Raw genomic sequence first — 12,775 nt, 5'->3', positions numbered from 1 at the left:
AAGCACGGCATTGACAGAGATGCTTAAGATAAGGTTTTTTTAATTTGTCTTTGCTTTCAGTGTTTGTTCAAAGGATTCAAATGCAGAAGTAATCAAATATAACTGGGTGATGAAAAAGGAAGACTTATTTAAACTTTGCAACCGCAAGAAGCCCGGTGGATAAGAGTAATAACAGGAAAGAAAACAAATTGAACAGGAAGGCAACTTCACACTCATGTATAGTTACTGTTTTCTTTACTGAAAGATGCACACAGATTTGGATTTGGCCTTTGATGTAGCTGTGGGCTGTACTTTTAATTTAAGAGATGCTAAATGTATCCATCCCTTTACTTCCCTTGCAAATCTTTTGCAAGGTGTGAACAAGAAAATATTTCCTAATAACCAGACATATGTCCTGTGTTTAATTTTATTTCTACAAACCAAAAAGAGAGCTTAATTTCTGTGGATTATTCTTAATATGTGAGAAAATTGTTACCTGTACTCTAGGAAGTAAAAAGGCTTTCATGTTTTAGCTGATTGGCAAGCAAAAAAAAAAAAATCCTAATGCTTTACAAATTGATCTTCTTCCCCCATTATAAAACTTGCCTCTTCCTCCACAAGTGTTCTTCCTGTGGAGCCACTGCAAGTCTATTCTGCAGGAATGGGACACGTCCCAGTTCTTTCCTATAGGATATGTGCTCACCAGAGCACATATCTTGGAGGGTTACATATATTCAGTGGGATCACTTTTTCTGGGAAATGAGGGTGAGATGGCCATAGGAGATGTGGCTTGTTGCTAAAAGCCCTTAATAAAGGAGGTATTAAAAAGGTGGTATATATAAAAAGGAGGTATATATAAAAAGCGGTATCTGTTATATCTCATCAGATGAAAGTTTCTCTCACATGTTTCTTTCATGTAACTTCTATTTCTTCTTCAAACTTGCATTTTAAACCGATGGGAATTTCTAATCCCTGCTTGCAAAAGATGTTCCCGTAACACGGCATCAGTGACACCATTTTGCCGGTAATCCGCGCAGCAGAGCAGCGAAGCTCTCGTGCTCTTCATGCGGTGGCAGTAGCTTAAAAAAAGCGCAGTTTCTAAAGTGAGGGGTAGCTTTGTGCAACGAAGGCAAGGGGTTCTCTTGGATGCCAGAAACCAGTGAGGGTGCTGACCTGTGCTTTACTGATGCTAAATACTACCAGGGTAATCTGGGACTTGCTCTTCCATTTTACTGGTGTGCATGCTTGCAGCTCTCACTGCCTGCAGAGAGCCAGGCTGGCTTTATAGCGTGAGCAGAGATCTCTGACTCGGTCCTGACAGGGTCTTCAATATTTACTTAGTTTTTAATTTATTTCCCAAGCCAAAGTGCTGTCAAACCAGAATCCATTTAACACTGAATCAGATTTGATACAGTTATACTACCCTTCTTCTCTTGCTGCATTTTTTTAAACCTGCTCTTAGTATATTGCAAGTGAACATAGGTCCCAAAAGGCTTCAGGAGAGCATAGACAATCTCAAACTTGCTTTATGAAACGAAGCCTGATTATATACTCAGAATCAGAATGAACTTGTCCCATTAGCCTGTGCTTTTCTTTAGCTGTGAAGGCTGTGAGTGTGTTGCAAAGAAACGTTCAGTGACTTTTGAAGCATAATCAAAGCCACATCAATATCTGGCAAAAAAGATGTCAGCAGTCGTGACTTTCAGGCAACAGATGTTAAGATTTCTTTTTCAGTGATTAGTAGATGTTTTTCAGTGGCCAGTTTAATGGTTAATCTGTATCTCTTGTAATGAGGAATCATTTCTATTAAAAATCCAACGTTCAGATTCCCACAGTCATGCTGGTAAAAACACAGAAAATTTTGATCACAATTTTCAGCTCTATTTTTTAAAAAATGAAGAAGGAGTTCCTGATAATGGATTTGGAAAGATCCATTTGTGAGGGAAAGAGTGACTGGAAAGCAATAACAAGATCCTTGATGATAGTGTAAGATTTATTTTTTTAAACATCTGCCTTATGTTTCTGGAAAATGAAACTAAATAATAGACCTGAATGAAAGGACTGCACTTAAAAAAATCTCCACTTTAATTTCCATCTACATTTCCAATCCTTTAATTATGATTTTGAAGCTTTACATGTATGCAATATAGAAAGTTATTCCTTTGTTCTGTAGAATGAAATTGTGTGTACATTCCACTTGTTGGGAAAATAAAGCTCATTAGAAGATTTGATATAATTACAGTACCTTAGAATAGGCATATTAAGGATAGTAGGATTAATAGGCAAAAGACAAGCATATTAATGTCATGAAGTTTTGCTAAGTTTCTCTTCATTAAACTCCGATATAAGTTAATTTGGGAGATAATCAAAGCACATCTTTTACAAGTGCCTTTTTAATTTGAACAATGAATGAAGATTTAAAATTGTGACTCACTGGTTATTTTAAAAGTTAATTTTGCCATGTTATATATTTTCTGTGACTGTATTAACGCAAATGTTGCTAGAAAAGTTTTAGGTGACACAGACTCTGACAAGCTCAAATGAAGGGAAATGCCACCAACCTGAAAATCACACTTGTTTCTTCTCAAGGATTCTGACAAGTAATTTTTTAAGTGAGCCACAGATCCCTGATTTGAGGGTATACCTTTGATATGTTAGCAGTGTGCAAGGTAACTACATCTAAGACTGGTGTCCAGAAGCAGTAATGTATTGACTTGAGAGGGGATCAGTTCCATATTTAAAATAGAAGGGGAACTCTACTCCCTTTTTAATACCCACTTTCATATATGTAAACCAAAATGTCCTCCTCTTTTTCTGCTTTTTGCATGTGCAGTCTTCTACACATATACAGGAAGACAAAATAAATACATGTACAATACAGAAGAGAGATCTTACACAAAGCTATGAAATGCAAAATTTTGTGTGGTATATCTTTCTTGTCTAAGTACACAAATTAAGAAGAAAAAATAGTTTTAAAGGTCAGTGGTTTGTGGATCATGTCCAAAGGAAAAAGAATGAAAAAAATTTTGAAATCTCAATTAACTTATCATCATGACAGCTTTTTTCATTGTGCATATTTCTGTTACTTATTGCAGAAAAAGGAAGTACTCTTTTGTAATTTTGTCTGGAGGGACTGCAAAAGATGCATTCATGGAATGCACTGTAGCTTACCAAACCTAGCAGGGTCACTTATGGAAGGGGTTCAGTCTGTGCAAGTCACAGAATATTATGTATGTACAGAGGCAGAATACTTTGAACTGAATTATTGTTTGATATCTTGTGATAGAAATGAATCACCAGCCAACTACACCTTTTTTCCTAACCTTTCCATAAGAAATTTATGGCTTTTTATTGTTATATGAAAGAATTTTAGCATCTGAGTGAAAATATATCCTCCATTAAAATGAAGAAATTCGCACTGCATAGGGTTTTGATGTGTATTTTATGACTTTATGGGGAGCACAGTTCTTTTCTCAAGAATTCAGTATTTTGCAATGGCTCCTTGAAAAGATTAAAGGCAAAGGGATTCAGAGATTTTAACAGCCCTGTTGCCACTTGTTCCCATCCTTCAAATAAAGATGAATCTCTGCATCAAGTCAGTGTAGTTTGGAGATGTGCACGTAAGCTAACTCCTTGATAAGCCAGCTACTGAGACTTTCAAATCTCAGTCCAAATCCAGTCATGTAAAGCATTAGGCATCCAAATGTCCTGCACACACTTGTTTGTAGTAGGCTGTTGTATGTAGTGTCCTCTTCTGTCCTGAGTCAGTCAAATTCATCAAGCCTTAAGAAATGCCCATTGCAAACCCCAGTGAAATTACCTTTCTCTCATGTCCTTTTCATTTTAAACATTTCCTGAAACCATCTTTCTTAGCCTGATTGTCCAAAAACTTGCTTCTTTGTTTTCCAAAAGTGCCAGTGTGGGGATGCCTGCATTGAAAAGATGTTACTTTTTTTCTTCGAGTCTTGTCTTGCTTTTCTGTGGGTATTAATAAGTAGTGGAAGTCCCCATTTTGCATAAGACCCTAGGAACAGGAGTTGCAGCCAGCATACTTTAAAATGTAAAACATTTTGTTTTGAAAACAGAAAAAATGCAGACAATTGCATAATCTAACTTTTTTTTTTTGTATTCCAGTGCAGCCTTTCTGCACATTAATGTCTTCACTTTCCCTCCCCTAATAAATACTCCATTTATGCAGGAACTATTCTCAGTATCAGACCTAAGCAATACAGAATCCTGCAAATGCTTTGCTCTGTAGCAATCCCCATGGAGCTTTAACTAGGACCTCAGAGTTGTCTGTCTGTCTTCTGCAGCAGATGGGCACATACAGAAGAAAACATATTCCAGGAAGCAAGTTTGTACACCCTGTTGATTAGTAATATCTGAATACTAATTTGATTTGCATTATAGATGACCTTGGTGAGGATAAAATGATGCACAAATTGAACTGTGCAACTGGTTGCTATCTGTTTGTGTGCTCTGTTTTGCCTATTATCTTCTAAGCATTTCCCTTACAAAATGTGACTGCTATAGTCTTCGAGGAGTTGAAGTACTTTTTGGTGAGCTTTGTTACTGAGAAGCGTTAGTGAACTCCGGTATCTTTGGCCAGATATGTATATTCTGTGTGGATACTGCTGGGTGTAAGGGATGGCATCTATGCAGAGCGAATGCATTGCTCATTAGAACTTCCTATATTGCAGTATGGAGTTCCAGCAAACCTTCAAGAGAGTGGGACTTTCATCTCTATGTCTTTGTTTTCAAACCTTCCTGAAAAAAGTGATCTTACATGAAGATCATAGCTTCGGTGAATGCACAAGAACACTTTATTATTGTTATAAAGGTCCTTCAGCCTAAATAAATCCACAGAAGTGTTGCTACGTGTGTTACTAAATATTTTGCTTCCATAATATTCTAGTGTTCTAGCTGGTGACCGATTCTCTTTAAAGCAGAAGTAGTCTTACATAACTCGGGTTTTGCCTGGATTACATATATTGCACATTGATAGGTATGGGCTGGTATGTTAACTATGTCTTCATATGGATTTTATGGCTGTATTTTATATGTATAATCTCCACACTTTAGATGGTGCTTATATGTTACCTGTCATCCTTTCTATTGATTTCCAGGCTATCCGATGCACTCTTGTGAACTGTAGTTGTCAGTGTTTCAAACCTGGGAAAATAAATCAGCGACAATGTGACCAATGCCGGCATGGATGGGTAGCACATGGTAATATTTGTTCTTACAATCTATATAAAACCTTTTAGGATCCTCCTCACTACAGCGTGCTTTTTGTGTCACCCCTCACCCCCCCACACCCCAATATTAGTTACATTCAATTTTCTCCATCTCTTGTGACTCAAGTTTATTTCTGTTTTGTGATTCTGTTTTCAGCCCTGAGCAAATTAAGGATTCCCAACTTCTACCCATCAAGCCAGGTAGAAATAGTTCAATCCAATGTTGTCTTTGATATCAGTAGCCTCATGCTGTATGGAACCCAAGCCATTCCTGTGCGCCTTAAAATTCTGCTAGATCGGCTTTTCAGTGTTCTGAAGCAGGAAGAGGTGATACAGATTCTCCATGCCCTGGATTGGACACTACAGGATTATATACGTGGATATGTGCTACAGGTATTTAGAGGGGCTTTTTTAATATAAATATGATAGCTAAGTAGTATTTCATAATGTTTTCTAGCTTAATCTTATCAGTGGTTCACAATGCGTTAACAGTGTGCTACATCTGAAAGGCAGTAATAGACTTGTACAAGCTTAGTGCCAGAAAACAAAAGGTGGATTTTTGGTCATTGCTCTCTTTTTAGTCAGACTTAAGTGAAATCTTCCTACTTTGCTCAAATCTGTCAACAACAGTAAGCCAAGATAAAAAGTTACTGGGAATGTATCAAAGTAAAGGCTTTATAATTTGCTCTAGTATTATTTAAACAGTGAGTTTATTTTTATACAGCAGGGTAGTAATACATTGACAAATAAACTTGCCAGCATTTTAAACACCGGGGACAATATTAATCTCTGGTGCAGTGCTACTGACCTTACTGGGGCTATATCAAGGATGAATTTGGCCCTATGTGCTTACACTGATGTTAGTCCTTGCTACTGTGGAAGTTACCTTTTATGTAAAGTAACATTATGATCTTACATTATGACACAAATCAATATTTAATGGTCTTGATAATCTTGCTTTTTAGTGTTAGGATTAAAAATATGGAATCAATTACCTTGAACCTCTACCACATGAAAAATTTATAATGTTATGTTCTTCATCATCTTAGAAACTCTTACATGCACTGTGAAAAATCTCAGTAGGCCATCAAATACATGTTCTGTGATAAAATATTTATTGTAGTTATTGGGAAAAGTTAGGCATAGCTAGAGTTTGAAAGAACTCCAACACTCTAGTGTAATTACAGCTGTGCTCTGTGAACACTGGCAATAGATCAATACAGGTTCATTTGTTCTCTGATCTTGGTTGCTTGGAAGATTATTAAACTTGCAATGAAAGAATACTTGACTTAAATGAGGAGCTAAATCTTGGTCTGATTGCTCCATCTCTGCTGTCTGTACTTACATGATAGCAACTGTTGTTCAAATGACGTGTCTTAATTTTTGTGGAAAAAAAAATAGCTTATTGGAAAGTATTACTGTGAGTTCAGAAAGAAATAATATCACCAATGTGGTAAAATCTGGAAGAAAGTATCACAGAATTGGCATTAATCTCTCCCTAAATAGAACAATTTTATCATTTCACTAAAGAAGAATTTTTAGTCTCTGAAAAAAGGAGAGATTCAGAGGGTTTTTTTGTTTGCTAACTAATGTCTGACTCATCTAAATATTTTTGGCTTTAGGATGCTTCAGGAAAGGTGCTGGATCACTGGAGCATAATGACCTCTGAAGAAGAACTGGCTACTTTGCAGCAGTTTCTTCGTTTTGGAGAAACGAAGTCCATTGTAGAGTTAATGGCAATTCAAGAGAAAGAAGGGCAATCAATTATAATACCACCACCAACTGCCAATTTGGATATTAGGGCATTCATTGAGAGTTGCAATCAACATAGTCCTAATTTTTCTGCTTCCTTGGACAAAATGAGTCCCACCAACATTCATCCCTTTGAGAATATTGTAAATAACATGGCTTTCATGCTGCCGTTTCAGTTTTTCAGTCCAGTGCCTCCACCTTTGATAGGTTCACCACCAGAAAGACATTTGATTGAGCAAGGTCAAGACCATCGCAATGAAACTAAACAAGATGTTCATATACCATTTTCTGAAAGCAGCTTCTTAACTTCTAGTTCTGTACCATTTCAAGTTGAAAATGAAAGGAGCATAAATGGTCCAGATGTCACCACTAAAACGGAAGATGATGCCCTTTTAAGTGATTCCAGTTCACATAATACAGCAGCAAAGCTTGAAATGACAGCACTATCTCCAGAAAACAAAATGAAATCTGTTGAAAAAAATGGCGCTGGGCCAAGGAAAGGGCGTGTTTTCTGCACTGCATGTGAAAAGACATTTTATGACAAAGGTACTTTGAAAATACATTACAATGCTGTTCATCTGAAGATAAAGCACAAATGCACAATCGAGGGCTGCAATATGGTATTTAGCTCTTTGCGTAGTCGAAATCGTCACAGTGCAAATCCTAACCCCAGACTCCATATGCCAATGAACAGAAATAACAGGGATAAAGATCTAAGAAATGGTTTGACCATTGCCGGACCTGGAGATAGCAAAAGGACAGAATTTACAATTTTAACTCCAGATAGCAGAACTATTACCAGCTATGCCAGCTCTTGTACAGATTCAAAGGGTCAGGCTGGATTTCCCAGTATTGGACAGAATGGTGTCCTCTTTCCAAACCTGAAGACAGTACAGCCTGTCCTTCCTTTTTATCGTAGTCCAGTCACACCAGCTGAGCTTGCTAATACTCCAGGTACTCTTCCTTCTCTGCCTCTTGTTTCTTCCTCGATACCAGAGCAGCTTGTTTCAAATGAATTGCCATTTGACATGCTACCCAAGAAGAAATCTCGTAAATCAAGTATGCCTATTAAGATAGAGAAAGGAGCTGTTGAGACACCTAATGAAAGTAGTGATGTTGCCAGTTCTGAAGATGATACACGTCTGCAAGTGGTAAGCGATGGAGAGCTTGAGACCTGTGAGCATAAGATAGAGAAGCGGGTGACCGACAGGGTGGAAAAGCACCCCCATTCAGGTAATTCATGGCAATCTGTCTCTGGGGTAGAGGGCCCAAAGTATTTTGAATCTGTCTTTGCGCCAAATAACAAATACATCAAGGATATCTCTGACAATGAATTGCATCACTGTGAGAAAGAGGTTAAACCAGAAGAAAACCAACCATTAAAAATAGTTTCCCATGAGATTATGTATGAAGATCCAAAACACCACCACAATGATGTTATAAAAACAATGACTGAACCCCCCATGTATGTTAAAGAGCAGTCAAAGCGCAGGATTCCTAAAAATGACTGCCCTGAATTGCAACAGCACTTGCTGACCGGGGGCTTTTTCAGCACTTTATCAAACAGGGGTGCTGCCATTCCTTGTTTTGAAGACTCTAAAGATACGGATCATGTCAGTCAACATGCACTAGGGATTCAGAAGGAAGAAAGCCACTTTCATTGTGACATCTGTAAGAAGACTTTTAAAAACCCTTACAGTGTAAAAATGCATTTTAAAAATGTACATCTCAAAGAAATGCATATTTGCACAGTTGAGGGCTGTAATGCTGCTTTCCCTTCTCGTAGAAGTCGAGACAGGTAAGAAAATTCTAAACAAAGTTGTATTTATTTTACCATCACAATGGAGCCTAATTTGAAATTAAAATGAGTGTTTGAGGAATGAAGCCTGCAAAGATTTTCTGTGTATCCTCGTATAACAGGTACGATAACTTATCAGAACATTCGTGAAATGAAAATCCATTGAAAGAAACATTTCCTTTCCACTAGACTATGAGGTATTAAATAAAGCCATGAAAATTTCATAACTGATAAAGACTGCAATAGTTGAAAGAATACTTTAGAACATAAAGGGAAAGCCACAAGGGTATGAATTCAGCAATTTTCCAGTAGATGCATGTGTGGACTTATACGTTTAATATGTACTTTCATGTGTATTTTAATGTGTACAGTGTTCTTTAATGAAAAAGCAATGAGATCAATTCAGGAAGTTCTCACTTGCCCTTGTCCTTGCTTTACTCAAGGATTTTGAACAGACTGGTGGGAAAAAGCCCATAAGAAAAGCAGGATTACTCTCTGTCAGTATAAAATTAACATTATGCGGTGCTAGTTGAACTAACACTGTCTGGTGTGTATCCACATTGGTAGTGCTTTCTTGTGAGATTACATACTAATTCCTAAACTATATCATGAGTTTGATTCAGTTTACTGTTAACTGCAGTATTGTGTTGTGTAAATAGTTTTATTTCAGCCTATTATGCACATAGGCTGAGAAACAAGAACGGAAGCTTTCTTATGGACCATCAGTTATGTATCTGAATTGATACCTGATAAATAACAAACCTGTTAGAGTGTGACTAAGTGTTGGAAGTTTTCTGACTCTCCTGTAACAATGTTACAGCAGCTTTTGGCTGCAGGAAGCATGCCTGGATAGTAGTTCAGAGTGACACAAGGTTTAGATTGTGTGTAATCAGCTAGGAGTACTGGAGCCAGCTGATGCAGTCCAGAGAGAGGATGAGCCAGTCTCTGAGGACTGGCCGCTGCATCTGAGATGCACAGATTCATCTGCTGCTGGCCGGGCTTTATACCCTGATCTGCTGTCTGCATCTTCCCAGATGTGAATTCCTCTCCACTGTAATTGTGATATGGGCCACAGGAAAGAAGGCCATCAGTAAGCATTCACATGCTACAAATTCCTTCCCACACCAATATATTCAGTTAAGTTTCAACATAGATGCTTTTGGAAGATGGTTTATGTAAAAAAAAAAAAAAAAAAAAAGTTTAAAAGCTTTGTGCAAAACAATAGTTACTTGGAACAACTTTGCAGAAGTTTCTAGACTTTAATATAGAGTGCTGTGACTGCAAGTGCAAAATATTTCTGTGCCCTTTTGAACAGTTCATGCTTTGGATTAAACCATGATGGCAGTGGGAAAAATGAGTGTTTTCCCTGTCTTGCAATAAGCTTAATCTTCTAGCCAGAGCCTAGAAGTTCCCAGTGAGCTGATTGATGGTATTCAATGAGGAGCAGGGATTTCTTTTCTTTTGATGGTTTTAAACTGAATCCAGAGATGCCCATTCAAAAACTGCAAGTTGCATAAAATGCAGTATTCCTTTTTTCAAGGAAATTCATGTCAAGGAGAAGCTCTGTACTGAAGTGTACAGCTGCATCCTGGCACATGGTTACAGTACTTGAGATCATCAATATATTTTGGAGACTCAGGTGTCACTCCTTTCCTGCTTTGTCCCTTAGGAAAGAATCTTGTTTCTTCCCCCACTCAGACCATTCTCTGATCTCAGTTCAGTATACAGGTTTTTAGTCTGTCCCCCAACTCTTTTAGGCCCAGCACTAGATCTGGTGGAGCAGATAGCTATCCACAATGCAGGAGAGGATCTGAAACATTGATTTCTGTAGAGTTATTTCTGATATATGCCAGCACAAGCAAGTTCAGATACCCAGTCACGTGTAAATCATTCGTGTGCACTCCCAGTGTGGCAGCTGGTCAAATTAAAAGTATACAGTTCATGCATGCTACTAAATATTGATTTTTTTTCTTTGTTAATGATCATTATGAAACAGCTGTTAAGTGAGGCAAAACACTTTATTGCTAAGCTTCTCTTTGTTCTTCTAGACATAGTTCAAACCTAAATCTTCATCATAAGCTTCTGACTAAAGATACACTGGAATTCAACAACCATTTCAATGCAACATACCTCTTGAAAGACATGGCTAACGAGTTTTGTCAAGATGTCTCTTTAAAACAACATGTTGGACATACTTCTGTAATCTTCAAAGGAATGAACAGAACAGGCAGCTTGGTTTTTCCAATGAGCAAAATTAGAGAACCCTGTTCTGAGAGTTATGGATACGATCCATTGAATGATGGAGCTGTTCTGGATCTAAGCACTACTTCCAGCATTAAATCTGAGAGCAGTGCTCATTCTTCTTGGGATTCTGACGGAGGAAGTGAAATATGCACCATGCCTTTGGATGATAGTGATGAAAGCTGTGAAGGACCCAGCCTAATGCCTAATGATGAACTCTACCAAGACTGTACTTTAATTGAGAAAGCTAATCAAAACTTTACAAATTTACCTTGCAGTTTGCCAATAACTTGTCATATATGTCAAAAAACTTACAGTAATAAAGGAACTTTCAGGGCTCATTACAAAACTGTGCATCTCCGCCAGCTCCACAAATGTAAAGTCCCAGGTTGCAACACAATGTTTTCATCTGTTCGCAGTCGGAACAGGCACAGTCAAAACCCTAATCTGCACAAAAGTCTGGCTGGGTCACCAACTAGCCTACAGTAAGATCATGCTGATCTTAATTTGTTTCTCCTAAGAATTAATCATTTCAATTAAGGAATGTGTTAACATTAGTTTTATTTAAACTCATTTGACTTCTAGCCCACTCAGCAACCACAGTCAAATTCTTTTCTCCTGTGTGTGCTCTCCAGCAGTTTCATTTAGCAAAGCCTGGTGCTGTAGTTTTTGTGCAATTGTTTGGTTTGATGTTAAATGGCTAAAGCTTCTCTAAGGAAAAAAAAGCATCTTAGAAATGGGCAAAATATGGAGACATTACTAAAGTATTTCTGATACCTGTGAAGTATTACTTGCCAACAGTAGGAACTTCAAGTGAGAACCATTATCCCTTGTGTTTACATGTTAAATGAGTTATTGTGTCGTGTAAGAAACGCGTAATGATTGAGGTGAGTTTCGTCTGGTGGGGTTGAGAGTTTTGGGGCTACCATTTCGTTCCTGAGACCATAGTCTGAAGATGACTTGCAGTATTAGTTGAACGTGGTATTTGCAGTTTACTATATCCCAAAATCCAAAAGATAGAATACAAATTTGTGACAGCTTTGCATACGGTCCAAATCTTCTGAAAATCCTGCAGTCCTTACTCTTTAATTTGGCATTTCATTCAAATAAAGATTGCAGTATTTTGGCTTTCTTGGAATTTAATACCATTTGCTTTGCAAAAGGAGGGGCTACCTATCTTGGCAGGGTTGCCTGAATAAATCTGAGACATTCTGGCAAGTTGTAGCCATAGAAATAATGAATAGGTTAAGCTAAAATTTCTGAACTGCAGCAAATGCATCCATAAAATAGGGGGATTTTAATTTAAAATGCACTTTTTGAGTTCTACTTTCAGGAAGAGAAAAGTTTTTGTTAAAAATAGGAAAAAAAAAAAAATGAGAAAACCCCAACCAAATATCCAAACTGATTAAGAGTTTGAAGGTGCAATTCTAAGCCTTTGAGACAGAGATAAAATGGATGCAGTAGATATCTTTCATGATTCAGCAGTTATTGTTTCTCTTACCGGTGGGGGGGAAAAACATGTTGATCTTTGTAACAATAGAAGAATGCTTATTCTCATTCACACCTTTTTTTTTTTAATGAGAACACTGTTCAATATCTGTTAAAATGTTTAATATCTTTGTACTTGTCCCTGTAATTAACAGTATTCTGCATTATGTTCTATGCACTTAAGAAGACTGGTCTTGCATAGTATTTAAAAAACACTTTAATATTTAATTTGTAGTCACATCATACAAATGCTGCATGTGTACTTGTGGTGCATCTTCTT

The 12,775-nt window shown here is 37.4% G+C and overlaps 1 protein-coding gene across 1 annotated transcript; it reads left to right on the top strand.

Moving 5' to 3' along the window:
- The first annotated feature begins 5,072 nt into the window (after positions 1–5,072).
- BNC1 (basonuclin zinc finger protein 1) lies at positions 5,073–11,496 on the top strand. The gene is made up of 4 exons (XM_068410759.1): positions 5,073–5,208; positions 5,374–5,609; positions 6,839–8,766; positions 10,815–11,496. The coding sequence occupies exons 1-4, from the start codon at positions 5,073–5,075 to the stop codon at positions 11,494–11,496; spliced, it is 2,982 nt and encodes a 993-aa protein (XP_068266860.1).
- The last annotated feature ends 1,279 nt before the right edge of the window (positions 11,497–12,775 follow it).

Source organism: Nyctibius grandis, chromosome 11 (genome assembly GCF_013368605.1).
Source record: "Nyctibius grandis isolate bNycGra1 chromosome 11, bNycGra1.pri, whole genome shotgun sequence".
Lineage (NCBI taxonomy): Eukaryota > Metazoa > Chordata > Aves > Nyctibiiformes > Nyctibiidae > Nyctibius > Nyctibius grandis.
This window is presented reverse-complemented; position numbering and strand designations above follow the sequence as displayed.